Source organism: Poeciliopsis prolifica, unplaced genomic scaffold (assembly GCF_027474105.1).
Source record: "Poeciliopsis prolifica strain line A6 unplaced genomic scaffold, Auburn_PproV2 SCAFFOLD006, whole genome shotgun sequence".
Taxonomy (NCBI): Eukaryota; Metazoa; Chordata; class Actinopteri; order Cyprinodontiformes; family Poeciliidae; genus Poeciliopsis; species Poeciliopsis prolifica.
In genome coordinates this window covers 3,771,308-3,795,703 of record NW_026562381.1, presented here as the reverse complement: position 1 = coordinate 3,795,703, position 24,396 = coordinate 3,771,308, and the positions used below count along the sequence as shown (strand labels likewise).

At 39.0% G+C, this 24,396-nt stretch overlaps 1 protein-coding gene across 3 annotated transcripts in view; it reads right to left on the bottom strand.

Annotated features, from left to right (window-relative positions):
• Positions 1-23,433, bottom strand: part of LOC129360379 (39S ribosomal protein L11, mitochondrial-like) — an 83,142-nt gene extending 59,709 nt beyond the window's left edge. Inside the window, exon 1 of one of the 3 annotated variants that reach the window (XM_055030555.1) lies at positions 23,344-23,433. Coding sequence is in view for 2 of the 3 variants with exons in the window: in XM_055030553.1 (XP_054886528.1) it covers positions 1,203-1,263 (61 nt within the window). In the remaining variant the exon portion in view is untranslated. The other 2 variants (XM_055030554.1, XM_055030553.1) reach the window with 2 other exon arrangements.
• Positions 23,434-24,396: the final 963 nt, after the last annotated feature.

Below are 24,396 nucleotides of genomic sequence, written 5' to 3'. Positions count from 1 at the left end.
CAATGAACCAGCTGTGTTAGGGTGGTTCATTGATAGAAAGAAGCAAATATTCTGGACTCCAATCGTTGGGCGAGCCACAAAAGATGCTCAATATAAGTTCAAGATATAAACTTATAAATATCCAGTCAAAGCTGATTCTCTGTTCCAACACATCAGTATTCATCCCACCAAACTTCTGCCCCGGAGTTTTTATTGATTACTGAAAGCCAAGTGCTAAAGGCCAGTCAAATAATACGAAGAAGTCAAGAAGAATCTGAATGATCCCTCAAGACCTGAAAAAGGGACTTGCTCAACTCGGTTAAATCGACATGTGAACCTGCAGGTCACATCTCTCCCAGGCTCTTGGCTGAGCTACGGACTAAACGTCTCACTACTTCCTCAGTTTAAATTCATGTTTCACCAAACAGTTAGACGGTCTATCATCTCTCATTAGTTTTAAACAGAGAGAACAAGGAGAAGGCAGCACCAACTGCTTCTTATTAAATATTTAATGTGCTTCTAAAACATATATTTAGATTACTAATTTAAATTCATGTCTTACATTGATATGATGAGCTTACCGCAGACAAACATTTAATCACTGCCCTGACACAGCAGGGTGACTGTTGGGAGTGTCTGCTTGAGTTTACATGCAGAGCTTTTGGAGAAACAAAGTCAACATCATCTGAACTACAACTGGTTTTACACACATTTGGCTGGGCGATATGGTTAAAAAGTTACATATTATAATGCCTTGAACCAGTTGGGACGGGCCTAAACATGTCCATTACATTTTTTTTCGCAAAATTATGTTTAAATAATGAGATTTTTGTCAGGTCAGTTGTGCCTTTTTGAGCACCAAATCAACTGCTGCTGGCCGACGTTTACACTCACATATGAAAATGGCTGCAAACATATGCACAATTATGCAACCATGCATCTTTGAAAAACATAAGTAGAGCCTCCTGCACAACCAACAGGAATGCAGCAAGTGTTTTCTGGATGGTAAGTCAACAACAAAACGGTCGTCTTTTCCAGCAGCCATTGTGCAGCACATATGGCGGTAAAACCAGCTGACCAAAAGTGCAGGAGCTCGGTTTGAGTTGCTAGGTAACAGGCTGAACAATGAACAATGAATCCCCAACACATATCCCGTCAGACACATGATCAATATCAATAAAAAATAAATGTGATCGAATAATCAATGTTCTTTATATACTCACTGGACTCTGATCCAGAACAGCACAGCATTCTGGGAGATCTAGACATCTCCCAGCCTCTCATTGCAAAGTTGGTGGAATCAACCAACTCACTCGCTCTTTGGTTACCTAGCAACAACCTGTTGAGTAACACGCGCAGCAGCAGTTTCATGTTTTGCCATTGTGACTCATAACTGCTTAAAAATAAACAATGCTGCGGAGTGAAAACTGGATAAAAAAGGAAACGTTTCATTCATAAGTGATCATCTAGTTTGGCATTAGTTCACATATTAAAAAAAAAAAACATTACTGATATCGACTGAAATGAAAAGTTCATGTCGTGACGCGTTTTCGGCCATATTGTCCAGCTCTAGTCGTTCTCTGTGCTTTTTGCTCTGAGAAAACGTTTCTGCCCGATCTTAAACATGAAGTGCCCTTCAGCAAAGCGCTAAGCCACTTGATTTTCAGTCTCACAGATCAGATCAGGATGTCTGGCTCAGAGCCATTCAGACACTGCCTCACCAAACGTTTCAATAAAATCTGAAAAACATTCATGCAAAAGGAGGATGAGGTCTTGAGTCCTTCCTCTTTTCTTTTAAAGATTCTCTTTAAAAGGAGTCAGATGGTGTTGATCGATAATTCTTGAGGCATTTTGAAGGTTTCTTTGGAGCTCTGATGCTTTTTCACCCCAGTATCTGGAACATTTACAGAGAAAATCTGTGTTTTCTGTTGTCTGTTAAGCCGTTCAACTTCGACCTATGAATCATGCATCTTTCAAATCCAGTGTTCAAATGTCAGGAAGTCTGGTGCTTTTCAGCTGCTGTACTTGGATTTTGAAGGCTGACACTCATTTTACCCTCAACCTGTTCGCTTTGCTCCTTCAGAAAAACTGCGATCACGAAGTCAGGGTCTGCTAAACGGGTCTGACTGAAATGACTGATATAGAGAAGAAAAACTTCAGGAGGAAGTCTGGAGTATTATTGGTCAAGACATTTAAAGCATTACACCCAAGCAGAATAATAACACATTCTGAGGAAATTAGTATTTCTTGATTTTCTTACAAAAAATGCTGATGTGCACACTAGGGAGTCCAAGAACAATTCGATAAATTAGAATGTTACCGACAATTTCATTTATTTTAGTAATTGAATTTAAAAAGTGACAAGTCAATAAATAAACAAACCAATATATTTTTTAGAATGTATTTGTTTATTTTGATGATTACAGCTAATGAAAACCCAATGTGAAGTCTCAGAAAAATTTTATACAGCCTCCAAAAATTTAAAACAAAATGCATTTTTACGCAGAAATGTTATGGCCTACATAATAATGGGGAAGGAAGTTTTGAAAATTACTGACACTAGAAAGTTGGAACAGAGAGTGCCATATGTACATATATGAAAAGAAAACTGAGTGGAAGGAAGAAACTGCACAAGCGACATGGAAAACTGTAACCTTGTTAGATAAAAGTAAAACATTCATGGAAAGTTGAGTGGAAGGAAGAAGTGTGGCAGGAAACGGTGCACCAGCAGCAGGAATAACTGCAGCCATGAGGACTGACGAGCAAAATCAGGTACTGAGTGCGTAGAAAAACTTTTATTTAAAAGCTTGAAATTTCGGTTTTGATACTATGTAAGCCATAATCATCAAAATTACAAAGAGCAGCCTTGAAATCTTTCACTATGTGTATAACAAATCAATAAATAACTTTTAATAATATTCATATATTTTAGCTGTAGTTGAGATGCATAGGGACTAATTACTTTTATAAAAGTCAATAGCAAAGAGAAAATGAAGACATCATTACTATTTGACATCAATGTGCAAACACTAATGACTTTATTTAGTGGTTGTTGCAGACCACTAAGTAAACAAACGTTTTATTGCTGAGACCCTTATAAAAAAATCAAGTTTGCAATTGCATTTTAAAATGCTTCTCTTCCCTTTTAGATTGTTTTAATTCACACTAGTTGAATAAATCTTTTCCTATAATTAGACAATAATCTACAGATTTTACAAATTTAACCAATACCTTAACCATCACTGCAATAAAGTGTAATCAGTTGCTTGATGCTTTTAATCTCTTTGTTTTTCTGTAGCAGCAGCACAAAGATGCAGGGACAACTGCAAAACATTTGCTTACATAATATGAGGTTAAAAAATAAATATAGAAACAACTTTCAGCTCTTTTGCTGATAAGACATTTGCTTCAGCTCAGCTAACCGGAGATCATTAGAGAACATATTTGTCAACACAAGTTTTAAACTCATTCTTTAATCCTGAGTTTTTATACCGACAGCTTCAGGCTTTTTCTTTTAATTTTTAAGCAGCAACTTTTCTATTTTATTTAAAGAGCAGATATATAGGATTCTGGTAGAAATAGCGATGGATTCTGTTTGATTATACACAGCAGGTGCATGACTGATTATGTCTGACACAAGTTACACCCCCAAAGAAACTCAGCGCAGCGTGTCATGCAGAAGCTCGCTGCACTTTTTTATAAGCACTTGCAGACTCCACTGAGTCCAGTTTCAGCAGAACTGAAACCGACTGTCCTGTTAGCTCCAACAAAACAGTGACTCACTGGTGTTAGAGGGGACAAAAAAATGACAAAAAATCAAAACCTGAGCACTGGAAAAACATTTCCAGCCTTTCGATGACAACTGGAGGAGGACAAGAGGAGATGGAAGTGTTGGACCTTCGGATTTAAAGAAATAATTGGAGCGCTTGAACTGACAGGTGTCCAGTCAGATGCTCCGGCTGAGCGGTGCCGCTTCAGGCGCAGCGCTTACTGGAGCTGCTGGTTCAGACAGCGAATCTCTGCCAAGCACAGCAGCAACTTACATATTCCTGCTGGAAACCTGCTCCAAGAGAATAATAAAGCCTGTTTCTTTATAAAGTTTTACATTACTATAGTTAAATGTTATTCATAAAACATACTGTAAATGCTTATAAATGTAACAGTAAGACTAAAAATGTCTGAAGAAATGTAGACTTACAGACAGGCTAATATTTCAAAGAGTAACTAAAAGTCTTAGTTAATCAAATAATTTGATTGGTCAACTCGCACAAAAGTTTAACTGTAGACCAATCACTTTGTTTATAGCAGTTAGTCCTGCCCACTTATCTTAAAGGGCCAGACTAACAGATAAAATCAAGATCTCCTCCAACACAGAACAATTAAATAATTATAGGGATGAATAGATATGCTTTTAATATTTAACACAGATTTCCATGTTTAATTTTACAAATTATATCCACATTGTACTAATAACTATTTACTTAACTGTTAAATGTAATTAGGCCCGAGCAGCTAAGCGCTGCGAAGGCCTATTGTTTTCCTATTGTTTATTATTATTATTATTATTATTCTTCCACCCAAATGAATTGGCTTTTTGGGGGCTTTATCATATTCAAAAACTCACCAAACTTGGCGGAGGCCTTAAGCCTGTTTAAAATTTACGTATTTTAAAGTCGTCGCAAAAATTGCAACAGAAATGTCTCTACGGCGCCACCTAGAAATTGGAAAAAACACCTTTTTTACCCTCTGCTATTCACTTACTTTATCGTAGAGACATGAAATTTGGTACACTTGTAGAACTCCCCAAGACGCTCAAAATTTATAATTAATGTCATAGTGCAAGTATCACAGGAAGTCAGCCATTTTTGATTGAAGTTCCCATTTTGACCCCATTTTTGCCGATTTTGCCTTTTACAGCCTTTGTATTTGATCTATCTCCTCCTATGGATTTTGATTGATCGACGTCAAACTTGGTCAGTCTGTTCATAAGGCATGTCCCATCTAAAGTTATCTAAACGGTGAGTTTTTGAGTATGCTGAAGGGGGGTTAGCAGGGTCAAAGTTCACCTACTCGCCATAAATAAATAAACTGCTATATCTCCTACACAGAAACTCACAGAAGCATCAAAGTTTCTGTGATTGATCATCATTGGGTGTCCTACAATACCCTATGGTCGAATGATGACATCACTTAGGCCACGCCCCCTGAGAACAGGAAGTGTAATGTTTTACTGTGAACTGTCGCTATCTGACCCCTTTGACCTCATCAACATGAAACTGTGCCCACACAGAAAACATGTTGGTGTATTGAGGATTCCAACCCCGACCAGCTACGATAGAGCAGGTGGGCATGGTGGCGTGGCGAAGTGACCTGTAACGCCATCGCCATACGTTTGGCTCTCAATTCCACATTTTCGGGCCCAGCTGCTGCAAACTCATAAGGATGGACCCTCATCCACTCCCCAACAGGATCCATCACAATATTTGGTGGGCGTAGCCTAATTTCTCTATAGCGCCCCTAGAAAACTTTAAATGATCAGCCCCAAGCCATGCTTTAACCTACAAATACGAAACTTTGTACACATGTGTACCTTGTCAGGACGTACAAAAAAGTCTCTTGGAGCCATGGTCTAAACCCCACAGGAAGTCGGCCATTTTGGATTCAAGTTCGGTTTTTGACCCCATTTTTGCCGTTTACAGCCTTCATATTTGATCTATCTCCTCCTAGGGATTTTGATTGATCGGCTTCAAACTCGGTCAGTCTGTTCATAAGGCATGTCTCATCTAAAGTTATCTAAACGGTGAGTTTTTGAGTATGCTGAAGGGGGGTTATCAGGGGTCAAAGTTCACCTACTTGCCGTAAAAAATAACTGTTATATCTCCTACACAGAAACTCACACAGGTACCAAAATTACTGTTGTTGATCATCGGGTCTACTACAATACCCTATGGTCAAATGATGACATCACTCAGGCCACGCCCCCTGAGAACAGGAAGTGTCATGTTTTACTGTCAATGGTCGCTATCTGACCCCTTTGACCTCATCAACATGAAACTGTGCCCAGTCACAGAAGACATGTTGGTGTATTGAGGATTCCAACCCCGACCAGCTTCGATGGAGCAGGTGGGCGTGGCGGCGTGGCGAAGTGACCTGTAACGCCATTGCCATACGTTTGGCTCTCAATTTTATTTTTAAAGTTTTATTTTTTTTAATAATTTTGTTTTGTGGGTTAGAGTACAAACATTCATTAATTTTGGCTAGAAATAATACAAACATCGTCATTCAGCAAAACCTTTATTGTGTTACTCAGCTCCGCTGAGTAACACATTCTGGTCAGTGTTGATGGAGTACGACTGGCCCCTGGTGGCGCAATACTGGTACTGCTGGCGCAATACCATTATTGCGCCAGCAGGAGTCACTGGTACTCCATCAATGAGAAAACAGATCAAGTTCGTTTTTTTTCGGACGGCCGTGAAAACGTTTCCAGCGCGTCTGCCGTGAGATTTCCAAAAGGACAGCGATTACATTTAACCTGAAATGTTATATGTAAGCCCTAAGATAATTTTTGTTGGCTTAAACACGGAGTAAATGTAGCGTTTTGTTAATGACTGTTATTTCCTACCGCAAGTAAATGCATCATTTCCCTCGTCTCTGCCTTAATGGCCAGTCAAGGGCAAAACAAATTTAAGCAATTTGATTGGTTGAGAAGGACTGCACGTACTGTAGCTGTGCTAATACTTACTGTAAGTACTGGCAGTCGGCAGGAGACCGTACATGGTTGAGGTTCGGCGCATTACGCTGTGGACTGTACATTTTTTTTGCTAAACTGTTGGCAGCTAAGTTTTCCTGAACATTATGCCTGGTTTATGGAGCCACAGAATGTTTGCTTCGGTTTTGGAGCTGCAGACCCGAATGACGCTCATGAGCCGGAACTGTCTGTTGGAGACGAGTTTTATTGCCGTTCGTCTTAAAAGTGGTAACTGAAGATGCGGTGAGTGAAGCTCAGTTCACACTACACGATTTTAGAAAAAGTCGGCCAATTCTGAAAACGTGAGAGAACACACACTAGCCTATTTAAAATCGTAGGTGTAACGGGTTCGTTCTAAGAGTGTGAGGTTTCACTCGAACACATTCTAATACCAGCTACGAAATACCTTCAAATTAAAATTCTGCACCACCACAGCTGAATTTGGAGTAAACAAACAAACATGGACAACGACGTTGAATTGGTAACTTTAGTTTGCGGACTTATTTTAACCCAAAAAAGACGTAACCAAAATCAAAGCCTTGGATTAAGAACTGGAGATATCGTAAGCAAGGATTATATTTGTTGCATCGCAACATGGAGGTGAGTTTTTTTTCATAAAAAATACTGTTTTCAATGTTTTTAGAAAATCAAATGGGAGTTATCCTTTCTCCCCAACTGACCGCGAAAGCTTAACGTAGCCTATTCCAGCTCCTTTCATTGAAACTTATTATATTGTTTAAAATTGTATTATGACTGCAGAATAAAATCAAATGCGCCATTTCAATCAAAGATTGGAATGTGCTTCTCAACCAGATGTACTCTGTGCAATAATTTTATAATTATCTTTCATTAAAAGATAAAAAAAAAAAGTCGGAGGAACACCACAGAGATTGGATGAATGAGCAAAGATGATTAAAGACAGTCAATATCCCCGATTTTAGATCAAAGCGGTCCCGATGTTCCACCGACTGGACCCGATCGGTCGTAACACACCACACACTACAGGATGATCGGTACGATTGTTGGGAGCGACAATCTTACAACGTTCTGAGTTCTTAAGACTGATACATTGGGGTTGTAATATTTACTTGGACCACTTGCTGTGATTAATACCTAATTATTGAGAGAGATTAAACCTGTGCTTTTGTTCTAATGTACTGAAAGTTAACTGTGATATGGGTTTCATCATGTGAATACTGACTTAAAACGACAAGATGATGAACTCTGTGAATGCTGGCTGCTGACCAAACCGCATTGGGGTGTAGAAATGGCGAACTGCAGTTCTTCACCATGTGCATATGATAGGCTCTAAATGATACGTTGATCATCCGACTGGCACCAAATTGGATATGTATGACCTTTGTTGACCTCTAAACACCCCAACAACATTGAAATGTATTTTGACTCCACTGCGCCAACTACATTAATACGCCAGCTATATCCTCGCTATATCAACGAATCTGCACCACATTTTTTGTGCGTCGTCAGGAAGTGCCGCCGAACGCATCAATGCGTACCGCCTGGTGGACGGCGCGGAAACCGCGCAACGACTTCTGTGTTAGAACGTGGGGAGCGTTGATGGAAACGGAGCAACAGTTTCCGCGGTGCGGGCGGAGGTGCTGAAAACTGCTGAGAGTATCTGTGGTGGCTGGCGTCGGGCGGCGGTTGCTAGTACCCTGCGGTGGCAATGGGCCGGAGCGGCGCTTGGCTGCGAGGGCCGCTCGAGGCTGCTTGCAGCTTTAATTAGGCCCGAGCAGCTAAGCGCTGCGAAGGCCTATTGTTTTCCTATTGTTTATTATTATTATTATTATTATTATTCTTCCACCCAAATGAATTGGCTTTTTGGGGGCTTTATCATATTCAAAAACTCACCAAACTTGTCGGAGGCCTTAAGCCTGTTTAAAATTTACGTATTTTAAAGTTGTCGCAAAAATTGCAACAGAAATGGCTCTACGGCACCACCTAGAAATTGGAAAAACACCCTTTTTTACCCTCTGCTATTCACTTACTTCACCGTAGAGACATAAAATTTGGTACACTTGTAGAACTCCCCAAGACGCTCAAAATTTACAATTAATGTCATAGTGCAAGTATCACAGGAAGTCAGCCATTTTTGATTGAAGTTCCCATTTTGACCCCATTTTTGCCGATTTTTGCCATTTACAGCCTTTGTATTTGATCTATCTCCTCCTAGGGATTTTGATTGATCGACTTCAAACTCGGTCAGTCTGTTCATAAGGCATGTCCCATCTAAAGTTATCTAAACGGTGAGTTTTTGAGTATGCTGAAGGGGGGTTAGCAGGGGTCAAAGTTCACCTACTCGCCATAAATAAATAAACTGCTATATCTCCTACACAGAAACTCACAGAGGCACCAAAGTTTCTGTGATTGATCATCATCGGGTGTCCTACAATACCCTATGGTCGAATGATGACATCACTTAGGCCACGCCCCCTGAGAACAGGAAGTGTAATGTTTTACTGTGAACTGTCGCTATCTGACTCCTTTGACCTCATCAACATGAAACTGTGCCCAGACACAGAAAACATGTTGGTGTATTGTGGATTCCAACCCCGACCAGCTTTGATGGAGCAGGTGGGCGTGGTGGCGTGGCGAAGTGACCTGTAACGCCATCGCCATACGTTTGGCTCTCAATTCCACATTTTTGGGCCCAGCTGCTGCAAACTCATAAGGATGGACCCTCATCCACTCCCCAACAGGAATCCATCACAATATTTGGTGGGCGTAGCCCAATTTCTCTATAGCGCCCCCTAGAAAACTTTAAATGATCAGCCCCAAGCCATGCTTTAACCTACAAATATGAAACTTTGTACACATGTGTACCTTGTCAGGACGTACAAAAAAGTCTCTTGGAGCCATGGTCTAAACCCCACAGGAAGTCAGCCATTTTGGATTCAAGTTCGGTTTTTGACCCCATTTTTGCCGTTTACATTCATATTTGATCTATCTCCTCCTAGGGATTTCGATTGATCGGCTTCAAACTCGGTCAGTCTGTTCATAAGGCATGTCTCATCTAAAGTTATCTAAACGGTGAGTTTTTGAGTATGCTGAAGGGGGGTTAGCAGGGGTCAAAGTTCACCTACTCGCCATAAAAACATAAACTGCTATATCTCCTACACAGAAACTCACAGAGGCACCAAAGTTTCTGTGATTGATCATCATCGGGTCTCCTACATTACCCTATGGTCGAATGATGACATCACTTAGGCCACCCCCTGAGAACAGGAAGTGTAATTTTTACGTCCGACCCCCTTTGACCTCATCAACATGAAACTGTGCCCCAGAACACAAAGACATGTTGGTGTATTGAGGATTCCAACCCCGACCAGCTACGATAGAGCAGGTGGGCATGGCGGCGTGGCGAAGTTACCTGTAACGCCATCGCCATACTTTTGGCTCTCAATACCACATTTTCGGGCTCAGCTGCTGCAAACTCACAAGGATGAATATTTATCCACTCCCCGACTGGAATCCATCACAATATTTGTAGGGCGTGGCCTAATTTCTCTATAGCGCCCCTAGAAAAAGCCCATAGGTTATGTTGTTATTAATTATTTAAATATACATTATTATAACTTTTTATATATATATAAGTTTATTTTGTGGGTTAAAGTACAAGCATTCATTCATTTTTGCTAGAAATAATACAAACAAAGTCATTCAGCAAAACTTATGACACAGCGAAGTAAGAACACACTGGGGTCAGTGTTGATGGAGTACCACTGGCACCTTGTGGAGAAATACTGGTACTGCTAGTGCAATACCAGTATTGCCCCAGCAGGAGGCAGTGGTACTCCATCAATGAGAAAACAGATCGACGCTACGTAATAACAGTCAGCCGGCGACAGCTGGGGCTGCAAAGTTTTCCTGAACATTTTGCCTGCTTTTTGGAGCCACAGAACTGGACTACGCTCAACATTTTGCTTGGATTTTGGAGTTGCAAATACGAACCACGCTTTGGAGCAAGAAGGCTCTGTTGGACCGGAGTTGGAGAAGTTTAATGGGCTCTTTGCACCTCAGCTTACACGGAAACACGGCTGAAATGTTTTTCCAAGGTAACAATTAATAATGTACATCGATCCGAAACCCCAACAAGTAAGGCAAAGAAAGGTTTTAAGATGTTCGCCTCGTTATACATTCACAGATATGAAGGTGAGTTTATTTTCTTTAAACTGCTAGCACAAGCCTGCTATCTTTCTAGTAAAAATCTGCTATTTAATTATCTAAAGATTTCTCAGCCATTCTAACGGACACTGTTTGTGCCTTATTTTCAAGCATATTACGTGTGTTTATTGTTAACGACAATAAAGCACGGGGAGGGGGAGGGAGGAGCAGATTACAGTTCAGACTTTTTGCTTGAAGTATGACGAAGAAAAACGAGCACAGAGCTTACTCTGGTATCGGAGTTCTAGTTCAGCTGACTGTTCAGATTCAGAGTTATTACTTTTAGAAAAATATGGCCGTGTTGCTTAAGGTTGTTATTTCGTTTTATTACTTTTGCATGCTTGTTGTGAATGCTCATTAAGACAGTGTTTAGAGCGGTGTGTACGGCGTTAGCTCCAAGTGGTAGCTCTAACTTGTAGCAACGAATATTTACAAGCTGTCTTAATTGAGGATGGCTTGGAAATCCATGAAAACTTAAACAAAGTACATAGTATTGTTTTATTTGTGTCTTAAGTACGACTTTGTCTTTTATAGCAGTAATAGTTACTGAAAGCGGAAAAAAGAGCCGCATTCGGGTATACAGTTGTGACGTCAGCGCGGCAGGTGCAAAGAGCCCATTGCTGTTCGTTTAAACAGTCGTAACTCGCGGTGCAGTGAGTAATTCATTCCTTCCTGCTGGTTCTGGAAGCCGTCATGTTTGGAACAGTTATTCTGAGGAGGATGCTAACCCAATGCCTGAGGCCTGCAACGTTTTTAATGCTAACGAAGCGCTTGACTAATTCAATAAACTGAATAGTGTGTGTGATACATCCAGTTTCATAAATTCAGAGTTGTTTGTTATTATGTATAGAAGATGTTTAAAATGTCGTTTGAAAGAGCTCTGAGAAAATGCTAAGTATCTTTTTACAGATCCATTGGGGTTGTAATATTTAGTTGCAGCACTTCCTGTGATTAATACCTAATTAATGGGTGGGATTGAGCCTGTGCTATTGTTCTAAAGTGCTGAAAGTTAACTGTGCTCTGTTATTGTGCATTGCCCTTGGTTTATTACTGAACAGTGCGGTTTATTAAACTGATACATCTTAACCTTCACCATTTTCCTGACTCAATTCACGATAACGTTAAAGTTGCACTGCATTTAGATCTCAGTTGTAGTTAACATCAAGCATGTGGGTGTGGCTTAGTGTAAAACTTTCACTATTTGCCATGAAACATCAACATTAAATGACTTCCAAATGCAAGATCACAGCTGCATCATCACACTTCCTCTGTCTTTCTAGAGAACAGCCCTGAACACATTTCCATGGTCACTTGATGACCTTAAAATACGTAAATTTTAAACAGGCTTAAGGCCTGCCCACTTTTAAGAGGCAGTCACATGTTTTTTCTGCTGTATGTTTTACTATTATTCTATAATTTATATGGGTTTCATCATGTGAATACTGACTAAAAACGATAACATGATGAACTCTATGAATGCTGGCTGCTGACCGAACCGCATTGGGGTGTAGAAATGACGAAATGCATTACTTCGCCATGTGCATATGATCGGCTCTAAATGACACGTGGATCATCGGACTGGCGCCAAATTGAAAACGTATGACCTTTGTTGACCTCTAAAGAGCAAAACAGCATTGAAATGTATTTTGACTCCACTGCGCCCCTACATTAATCCGCCAGCTATATTTCCTCGCTAAACCAATGAATCTATACCACATTTTTTTGCATCTTGAAGGATAGCCGCCGAACGCATAGATGCGTACCGCCTGGAGGACGGGCGCGGAAACTGCGCAACAACTTCTGTCTTAGCACGTGCGCAGCGTTGATGGAAACTGAGCAACTGCTTCCGCGGTGCGGGCGGAGGCGCTGAAAACTGCGCGAGAGCTTCTGTGGTGGCTGGCGTGAGGCGGCGGTTGCTCGTAGCCCGCGGTGGCAATAGGCCGGAGCGGCGCTTGGCTGCGAGGGCCGTTCGAGGCTGCTTGCAGCTTTAATTATTATTATTATTATTCTTCCACCCAAATGAATTGGCTTTTTGGGGGCTTTATCATATTCAAAAACTCACCAAACTTGGCGGAGGCCTTAAGCCTGTTTAAAATTTACGTATTTTAAAGTCGTAGCAAAAATTGCAACAGAAATGTCTCTACGGCGCCACCTAGAAATTGGAAAAACACCCTTTTTTACCCTCTGCTATTCACTTACTTTATCGTAGACACATGAAATTTGGTACACTTGTAGAACTCCCCAAGACGCTCAAAATTTACAATTAATGTCATAGTGCAAGTATCACAGGAAGTCAGCCATTTTTGATTGAAGTTCCCATTTTGACCCCATTTTTGCCGATTTTTGCCGTTTACAGCCTTTGTATTTGATCTATCTCCTCCTAGGGATTTTGATTGATCGACTTCAAACTCGGTCAGTCTGTTCATAAGGCATGTCCCATCTAAAGTTATCTAAACGGTGAGTTTTTGAGTATGCTGAAGGGGGGTTAGCAGGGGTCAAAGTTCACCTACTCGTCATAAAAAATAAACTGCTATATCTCTTACACAGAAACTCACAGAAGCATCAAAGTTTCTGTGATTGATCATCATCGGGTCTTCTACAATACCCTATGGTCGAATGATGACATCACTTAGGCCACGCCCCCTGAGAACAGGAAGTGTAATGTTTTACTGTGAACTGTCGCTATCTGACCCCTTTGACCTCATCAACATGAAACTGTGCCCAGACACAGAAAACATGTTGGTGTATTGAGGATTCCAACCCCGACCAGCTTCGATGGAGCAGGTGGGCGTGGTGGCGTGGCGAAGTGACCTGTAACGCCATCGCCATACGTTTGGCTCTCAATTCCACATTTTCGGGCCCAGCTGCTGCAAACTCATAAGGATGGACCCTCATCCACTCCCCAACAGGAATCCATCACAATATTTGGTGGGCGTGGCCTAATTTCTCTATAGCGCCCCCTAGAAAACTTTAAATGATCAGCCCCAAGCCATGCTTTAACCTACAAATACGAAACTTTGTACACATGTGTACCTTGTCAGGACGTACAAAAAAGTCTCTTGGAGCCATGGTCTAAACCCCACAGGAAGTCGGCCATTTTGGATTCAAGTTCGGTTTTTGACCCCATTTTTGCCGTTTACAGCCTTCATATTTGATCTATCTCCTCCTAGGGATTTCGATTGATCGGCTTCAAACTCGGTCAGTATGTTCATAAGGCATGTCTCATCTAAAGTTATCTAAACGGTGAGTTTTTGAGTATGCTGAAGGGGGGTTAGCAGGGGTCAAAGTTCACCTACTCGCCGTAAAAAATAACTGTTATATCTCCTACACAGAAACTCACACAGGTACCAAAATTACTGTTGTTGATCATCATCGGGTCTACTACAATACCCTATGGTCGAATGATGACATCACTTAGGCCACGCCCCCTGAGAACAGGAAGTGTCATGTTTTACTTTCAATGGTCGCTATCTGACCCCTTTGACCTCATCAACATGAAACTGTGCCCAGTCACAGAAGACATGTTGGTGTATTGAGGATTCCAACCCCGACCAGCTTCGATGGAGCAGGTGGGCGTGGCGGCGTGGCGAAGTGACCTGTAACGCCATTGCCATACGTTTGGCTCTCAATTTTATTTTTAAAGTTTTATTTTTTTTAATAATTTTGTTTTGTGGGTTAGAGTGCAAACATTCATTAATTTTGGCTAGAAATAATACAAACATCGTCATTCAGCAAAACCTTTATTGTGTTACTCAGCTCTGCTGAGTAACACATTCTGGTCAGTGTTGATGGAGTACGACTGGCCCCTGGTGGCGCAATACTGGTACTGCTGGCGCAATACCATTATTGCGCCAGCAGGAGTCACTGGTACTCCATCAATGAGAAAACAAATCAAGTTCGGTTTTTTTCGGACGGCCGTGAAAACGTTTCCAGCGCGTCTGCCGTGAGATTTCCAAAAGGACAGCGATTACATTTAACCTGAAATGTTATATGTAAGCCCTAAGATAATTTTTGTTGGCTTAAAACACGGAGTAAATGTAGCGTTTTGTTAATGACTGTTATTTCCTACCGCAAGTAAATGCATCATTTCCCTCGTCTCTGCCTTAATGGCCAGTCAAGGGCAAAAACAAATTTAAGCAATTTGATTGGTTGAGAAGGACTGCACGTACTGTAGCTGTGCTAATACTTACTGTACGTACTGGCAGTCGGCAGGAGATCGTACATGGTTGAGGTTCGGCGCATTACGCTGTGGACTGTACATTTTTTTTGCTAAACTGTTGGAGCAGCTAAGTTTTCCTGAACATTATGCCTGGTTTATGGAGCCACAGAACCGGACCACGCTAACGTTTGCTTCGGTTTTGGAGCTGCAGACCCGAATGACGCTCATGAGCCGGAACGGTCTGTTGGAGAGGAGTTTTATTGCCGTTCGTCTTAAAAGTGGTAACTGGAGATGCGGTGAGTGAAGCTCAGTTCACACTACACGATTTTAGAAAAGTCGGCCAATTCTGAAAACGTGAGAGAACACACACTAGCCTATTTAAATCGTAGGTGTAACGGGTTCGTTCTAAGAGTGTGAGGTTTCACTCGAACACATTCTAATACCAGCTACGAAATACCTTCAAATTAAAATTCTGCACTACCACAGCTGAATTTGGAGTAAACAAACAAACATGGACAACGACGTTGAATTGGTAACTTTAGTTTGCGGACTTATTTTAACCCAAAAAAGACGTAACCAAAAATCAAAGCCTTGGATTAAGAACTGGAAATATCGTAAGCAAGGATTATATTTTTGCATCGCAACATGGAGGTGAGTTTTTTTTTTTCATAAAAAATACTGTTTTCAATGTTTTTAGAAAATCAAATGGGAGTTATCCTTTCTCCCCAACTGACCGCGAAAGCTTAACCTAGCCTATTCCAGCTCCTTTCATTGAAAGTTATTATATTGTTTAAAATTGTATTATGACTGCAGAATAAAATCAAATGCGCCATTTCAACCAAAGATTGGAATGTGCTTCTCAACCAGATGTACTCTGTGCAATAATTTTATAATTATCTTTCATTAAAAGATAAAAAAAAAGTCGGAGGAACACCACAGAGATTGGATGAATGAGCAAAGATGATTAAAGACAGTCAATATCCCCGATTTTAGATCAAAGCGGTCCCGATGTTCCACCGACTGGACCCGATCGGTCGTAACACACCACACACTACAGGATGATCGGTTTACGATTGTTGAGAGCGACAATCTTACAACGTTCTGAGTTCTTAAGACTGATACATTGGGGTTGTAATATTTACTTGGACCACTTGCTGTGATTAATACCTAATTATTGAGAGAGATTAAACCTGTGCTTTTGTTCTAATGTACTGAAAGTTAACTGTGCTCTCTGAATGTGCATTGCCCTTGGTTTATTACTGATCAGAAGGGTTTATTAAACTGATACATCTTAACCTTTACCATTTTCCTGACTCATTTTAGGAAAATGTTAAAGTTGCACTGCATTTCAGTTGCAGTTAACATCAAAGCATGTGGGTGTGGCTTAGTGTAAAACTTTCACTATTTGCCATGAAACATAAACATTAAAAAACTTCCAAATGCAAGATCAGAGCTGCATCACACTTCCTGTGTTTCTCTATAGAACAATCCTGAACACATTTCCATGGTCACTTGATGAAATCACCCTAGCCCCGCCCACTTTTCAAAGGCAATCACCAGTTTTTTCTCCTGTGAGTTTTACTGTTATTCTATCATATATATGGGTTTCATCATGTGAATACTGACTTAAAACGACAAGATGATGAACTCTGTGAATGCTGGCTGCTGACCAAACCGCATTGGGGTGTAGAAATGGCGAACTGCAGTTCTTCACCATGTGCATATGATAGGCTCTAAATGATACGTTGATCATCCGACTGGCGCCAATTGGATATGTATGACCTTTGTTGACCTCTAAACACCCCAACAACATTGAAATGTATTTTGACTCCACTGCGCCAACTACATTAATACACCAGCTATATCTCCTCGCTATATCAACGAATCTGCACCACATTTTTTGTGCGTCGTCAGGAAGTGCCGCCGAACGCATCGATGCGTACCGCCTGGTGGACGGGCGCGGAAACCGCGCAACGACTTCTGTGTTAGAACGTGGGGAGCGTTGATGGAAACGAAGCAACAGTTTCCGCGGTGTGGGCGGAGGTGCTGAAAACTGCTGAGAGTATCTGTGGTGGCTGGCGTGAGGCGGCGGTTGCTAGTACCCTGCGGTGGCAATAGGCCGGAGCGGCGCTTGGCTGCGAGGGCCGCTCGAGGCTGCTTGCAGCTTTAATTCCAATTTTATTTCAATGACTAATTATTAGTGTTAATTAAGCAACCTAATTATTTTTACTAAATTGTGGCATTTTTAGCTTTCCATATTTTGTAGTAAATGTCATGCATGGGTCATAGATTTAATTTTTTTTTTTAAACAGCATTACCAAGTCCAAATTCATGTTATTCTGTTATTAAATGTTTCTGTTTTAAAACATCAATAAAGTGGTTTGTTTACTTAACATTAACACACTGAGAATCTCAAACCCGCTGCACCAAGTAATGATTACAGATGAGCTGGAGAGACGACGCGAGTTTCTAACATGTTGGCCGGAAACAAAGAGCAGGAGCCACACGAAGCAAGAACAATCACAGCTAATGCTTGTTGCACACCACAGAAGAATCTGTCAAAGCAGACACATCTCACACTCATTAATGTGTAAAACACACATCATTTAGCATTAAATGTAAACACTTCCTGCTGTTTTTTTACTGTTTACACACAACTGGCGTCCAGAAAAGATTTTAAGACTAACAGAAAACTGCTATTTGGAGCTTTAAAAATCACTTCAAAGCAAAAATGTTGTACTTTTTGTCACTTTTTGAAGGATGTTTGGGAAAGAATTTGTTGTAATAGCTGTTTCTTGGTGCCTGAAATAATAAAATGTTTTGTATTTGCCCTCCTAGTCGATCAATATGTCCAATTTCCATTACAAGCCGATTGATTTGTGCAGTTTGGACCCATTGCATCCTTTACAAGAATTTAAGTTTCCAATTGTGATAACAAAAGCAGGAGATAAAAAAAGAACGCTCTGTGCTTCTTGCAGTGCAAACACAACAAAAAATAAATTAAACAACCAAGAACAACTTATTCCTAACCTACAGCAGAATATCCAGGCCAGACTAAGAAAAAAATAAGAATAAAGCAAAATTACAAAATAAAGTCATATAATTTTTTTAAATAATACAATAGTAATGTCACAATAACTTTGGTATTGTGCAAATAAATAAATACTTTATCTGTTGACAAATCAGAATCTGATTATAATATTTACTGTGACATTATTTTGAAAATCCTACAGCTTTATTCTATGATATTAACTATTCTCTTATTACTGCAACATTATTCTGGTAATATTATGACTTTATACTAAATGCAGTATGACTTTAATCTAATAATATTTCAAGTTTATCCTCATAATATTATACTTTTATTTTTAAAGTATTACTTTATTCTGGTGTGTTTTTGACTTTGTTCTCATGAGTTATTCTCTTAAAATTGACTTTATTCCCATAATAATGTTACTTTATTCTCTGAATTTTATTTATTTATTTTTTTCCTGGCACTAGTACGGTAGGGTTAGTAGTACTGTAGGGTTAGTACTACTAACCCTACCAAATTCTCTAAACCTAACTCTGAAAAAGTAGAATTTGCTGCATTAAACCTGTATCACTGCAGCGAGGTTCAGTCCAGGACTTTGTAGTTAAATAGTGATGACTATTTAATCAGCTTGTCTGCTGATTTACACTGCAGACAAACACCCAAACACAACCTGCGTGTATGACTTCTGCTTCCCTGTCATCAAACCTCAGCCAGCCTCCTGGCTCCTCTGAATTACTTTTCTCCTCTCCTCTTTTGGATAGCAGAGCAGAAACACTGAGACCCACCTGCACAACAACAGATCTGGAACCAATCTGTACAAAGCAACAAACAGCCAGCACAAAAGTTTACAAGCACAGAAATAGATACTTGCAAATGCAGAGGGTTTTCTGATTTACACTGCAGACGAGCAGCTTGTTGTGTGTTTGTTTTTGTTTTGTTTTTTGCTAGTCTTTATTTGGATTATCTGGCTACACTGGCTGCCAGTTTATTTTCTGGTACCTTAGAAAAAACATCCAAACCTCTGACTGTTGGCTCCAGGAATCAAGCTGAAGATAAATTAGACATTTTGCTGCTCTGTTATCGTCCAATGTCTTCCAGCATGTTTCAGGCTTCAGGCCAGGATTCATAATTTGCATGGCATGAATGTTTCAAGAAGGAGCTAAATTCATTTTTACCACTTAAAGGAAAATTTTAAGATACATGGACAATGAAAAATGAAGGGGAAGAAATACACCGTCTAAATTTGAAGTTGCTGCTGATTTTCTGGAGGGTGTTTCAGTTGGTAAAACTTTATAAGAATAAGAAAATACTTATTCTCACTATGTATTCTGCCCACAAAAAAACTATTTTTATTATTTTCTATCAAAGTTGTACATCGAGACAATCATTATATAGGATTTTTTATATATAATGACGCATTTTAAAACATTAGATTTTATGTTTTTATTTTAAAATTTTTAATTTGAAATGAGCGTTTAGCAGCTATCGCTAGGAGATAAATTCAGGGGTAGTATCTATCATTATAAAATGAAAGTTTCTTGTTATGAAAAGATGTAAAACTCAACAATATTTATTTCTCATTAAAACAAGAATATTTCAGAGTCGTCTAGAAGAAACAAGGATGAGAAGATGGAGAGAAGGAGTCCCAATCCGGCGTTTCAGAAAGCAATAATCTGCCAGACTAACTTATTTTTGAGAAATGTTTTTCTCGATGCTAGCCAGGCTAAAGCTAGCTGTGCGCCAGAGGTCGGGCGCTGGAAACGACTACTGTTGTGCTAAAGCTGTGCTAAAAGGAGTTAGCTTATCAGCAAAGCTATTAAACCGTAAAATAGCATCTCAATGCTAAACACTTTGCAGCTGCACAATCCTCAATATTTCTAAAATACTATCTTTTAAAAGATGTTACATGAATTATCAGAAGTTTCTGAAGCACCAGTTCAATAACCTCATCCACAGATACAAATGATGCATAGTTTTCATCAAGCTCATTATGTCTATTTATTCAATAATTTAGCAGCAAAGAAGGTTTTTTTAAAATGTTGCTCAATTTATTTAATTAATTAATTTAACACAATAAAAATTTTAATCAAGTTAAACTGATTTTTTCGTGTTGGCCTTTATTAAGGTCCTTTGGTGAAGTATTGTCAATAATGTCTTCCAATAACATAATTATATAATCATATTTTAAAATTTCTTAACGACTTTGAACATTTATAGCAGTACAAAATGGTGGGCCACTGCCCTACACCTGCACAGGGGTTAGAAAATTTTATGGGTGGAAACATGAAATCAGGGCTGCAGCTAATGATTATTTTAGTAATTGATTATTAATTGATAATTAATTGATTAATTACGATTAACTGTTTCAGTCCAACCTGAAAAATAAACCTGGAAGCGGCTACAAGGGCATGTGATTACAAATATATATATATTTTCACACATTGCTTTGTTCTCTCATCAAAGAGTTCAGTGGATTTAATTAAGCCAACCAACAACAGGAACTAATGCACTGCGAAAAAGATGAAAAGAGAAAAAACTATAGTAAAGCAAGACTCCAAAAGGACCGCAAATTTAACTTGATGCACAGCAAAGAAAGAAAGAGATTCTGAAATGGAAATGAATAAACTCTGCCCCCATGTGTGTCATAAATATCAGCTATTCGTTGTTTGCAGCAAAGCAATGTAGTAATTGCTGAACTGAAGCCAAGGTGATATTTCAATACGAGCCTCCACTGGTGTGTCAAGAAAAGAAACTGCGGAGTGAATTCACTGAAAAGATGATTAGCAATAAAAAGAGAGCTCTGGTGAAAGTTGGAAAAGTTAAAAAGCTTTTAGCATTCTCAAGGTTAATCTCAGCATTATTCATATTCAAAAAATGGAGCCAGGTTGCATTTATACAGTTCTCTTTTCATTCACTCAAAGCATTTCTTAAAATAAAAAAGCAACATCTATTCATTTACAGATTTTCATATTGCTGTCTGTCACAGCACCAATTCTTGAGCCAATGTTCTCGTCTGAGTGCAAGGACACTTGTTTCCTCCTCATGAAATATGGAGAAGGCTTAGTTTATTTAGGCTTCATTGTCAACATCAACCATTAGCTGATTCTTCTGCAGGGAACCTTTGATTCTCACGGATTGTGAAGCTTAGCTGATGCAAACGGCAAGACGAAAAACCTGACTGATTGTTGACAGCAGCTGGCAACTCATTTTAAAACATAACTGAAGTCTAGGATTGAACCTCATTCAATAGAAATATAGAGTGAAATTAAATGTTAAAACTCATAAATGCCAGTAATGATTGAAATGATTGCACAACCTCTGAAAAAACTGTGTTTTTTACATTCTGAAATATGTATAATTAAATGTTTACCACCACTGCATCTGGCTGTCAGAATGATGTTCTTTTTTTGAAGTACTTTATTGAATTTTACATCCTGTTCTTTTCAAGCTGATCAGATAAACAACACAAACTTTCATAAAATATCCAATTTTGTTTCAGTCCACATAACATTTTTTGGAAAGTCTTGTAAATCATTAAGACGTTTTTGAATCATGTGAGACAAACCTTTGAGTAGTTTTGGGTCAGCAGTGGTTTTGACCTGGAGACTCTCTCATGTTTGAATCAGACTCTCTCTCTTATTGTTTAATAATAACTGGCATTTATCATATTGTTTATTATTTATGGTGATAAAGATTAAGACTTTTGATTTACCATTGATTTATGTTTTTAGAAAATGTTTGGATTATTAGGTTTACTATTTACACTTTGTTCAATTAAAGCCAGAAATATTGCAGGGAATCTACAAGGCAGAATTCATATTTTGCATATTTCTGTTCTTCCCTTTTGGTCTCTCTCTCGTTGGTCTGGGTATCAATTCAGATTTCCAAAATGTATTTGATTCGACTCACAATTCAGTTTGACTGAGTTTCGATTCAGTTAATTATATTACGCTGTCACAGTTTTACTTGGATATGGAAGATATTCTCAGAAGAGCTGAATAATGTTGTAAATAACAGAAACTAATGGTAACTTGGTGAATCAGTGAAAATATGAATACTTACATTAAGAATTTATCACAATGCAATTACATCATGTACTTTTTATTTAGCATGACCTTCCTAAAACAAAAATGCAATAATTTAAATAAATGTGATAATTTAAACAACTATTTGTTAATTAAATATTTGTTTGTGGGGCTGATTGCTTTGCCATCCTGACACAAGCACAGAGTTATCTAAAAAAAGGTAGCAATAAATAGTTCTTATCACTTTTATCATTATCACAAAATATTGTGATAAAACTTTAAATACATAGACCAGTCATATCCCGGAGTCCCAATAAATGAGTTTGTAATATTTTCAGAAAGTATTTAAGTTATAAAATCTGAAAGCCAGATGATAACCAGGCTGGTCAAATTAGCATTAGCATGTAAAATGCCGGTTCATAACACTTGGAATATATTGGTCAACAAGTATTTGTCTATAAACTGTCTTTTACTACATAAATATTGCAAACACGCATATATTCGGGTATATATTTGCGATGTGCCGTGCAGCGGTACCTGGTTACCATGGTAATGGATCTAGGTGAGACATTATCCTCCCCAACCGGAAGTAATCCTCCTCTAAGACACTAATCCTGCTTGGTTGCTATAGTTGGAAAAACTTTACGCGGTGTCTCAATAATTGTCTGTTTGGGTTATAATATACTGGAAAGAGAAAAGCACTGGAGGAGGAATGAGCTGTTTGTCTTTATATCTACTCTGAGGATAATTGATCTCTCCACGCTGAATGAAGGCGTTCGTCCTGTGGCAGAAAATTTTACCCAGTTCCTCGTTCTGCGTTTATTTATTCCTGCAATGATTATTCTTTGAAGGCTCTGCAGCTTTCAAAAGGTGCCAATATTCACAGCTTTTAAGTCCGAGATACATTTGTTCAAATAAATCAGTATAAAACTTGACTCTGTTAAGCTTCCAGTAAACAAACACAAATTATATCAAAACAGGAGGATTTTTTAAACCCTCATAAACGACCAATAACTACAGAGCTTCTCCTAAAATACCACCTGGACACGTTTTGTACTGATGGTGAAACAAATGAGCCACATTTTTACATCCACCGGCCCAACAGACAACAATCACCGACTCTGAAAGTCAAACCTCTATAATACTCACTTTCTTCTCCTCCAGAGTGATTAATAACGCCGCTAAAACGACAATAACCTCCGTGTTTTCATACCTGTTACTTGTCCCGACCCTTCACGCTGTCAGCAGCATCCTTCAGGGCGCAGCCATCTTGGATTAAAGCGGACTGCCTGCTGCTCCGTGGTCACAGCGCTGCTCCCTGCCGGCACGGAGGAGCAACTGCAGCAAACTGGATTTGTTCTGTTTGAAGAGGCCTGCAGCTATAAGGGAACGACTTAGAATGGTATTTATTCGTAAAAATGTCTTTTTACAGTGAAGCATGAGCAAATATAGTACTTTTAATGTTCAGATGGACAAAGACATACTCAAACCGACAAAGCAAATCAGGGGCTTGAATACAAATGTACATCAATTCCAGGGTTGTGAATGCTTTGGCATAGCAATGTACAGTGCTTATTAAAGTATTCACACTCTTCTATGCTTTATTAATTTTATAGCGTTTACAAATCAAAGCTAAGACTGCTAAATTTGCCTTTTTTTTTAAACAAAACTACTGATTTCCACAAGATGAAGAAAATTAAATAAAAATTTTAAATATGACATAAGTGATTGCATCAATATTCATCGCCTTCAAATCAGTAATCATTGGAGGTACCTCTGGTTGCAATTAAAGCAGTCACCGTTTCTGTGTGACTTTAGATGGACGCTGGTTGTCTCACTTGCAAATGGACACAAGTTGTCCTCCAGGATTTAACCTTAACATTTAAAGGGTTTTTGTGATTTATTTTGCTAAAAAAATGCAGCATTTTGTTGATCATGACTGATTTGTAAAAGTAATTAAAAAAAGCTTGAATCATTTTGACAAGCACTGTTTCTTTTTAAAATGGTCACAAAGTTTCTCATTCAAACCAAAAGCATATGAACCAGATGTAGCATAAAACCATAATGATTTAAATAAAACACTGAAATTAGATTTTTTTTCAAGAAAATCTAAAGCTTTTATATAATCTACAGAAACTGATTTTCACAACAGAAGAGAACATTTTCTGAAAAAATGAAAACAAACATGTAACGTGATCTTAGAGCGACACAATGTCACTCATAATAAATTAATGCTAGAAACATAAATACCTCCAATCCATTTATA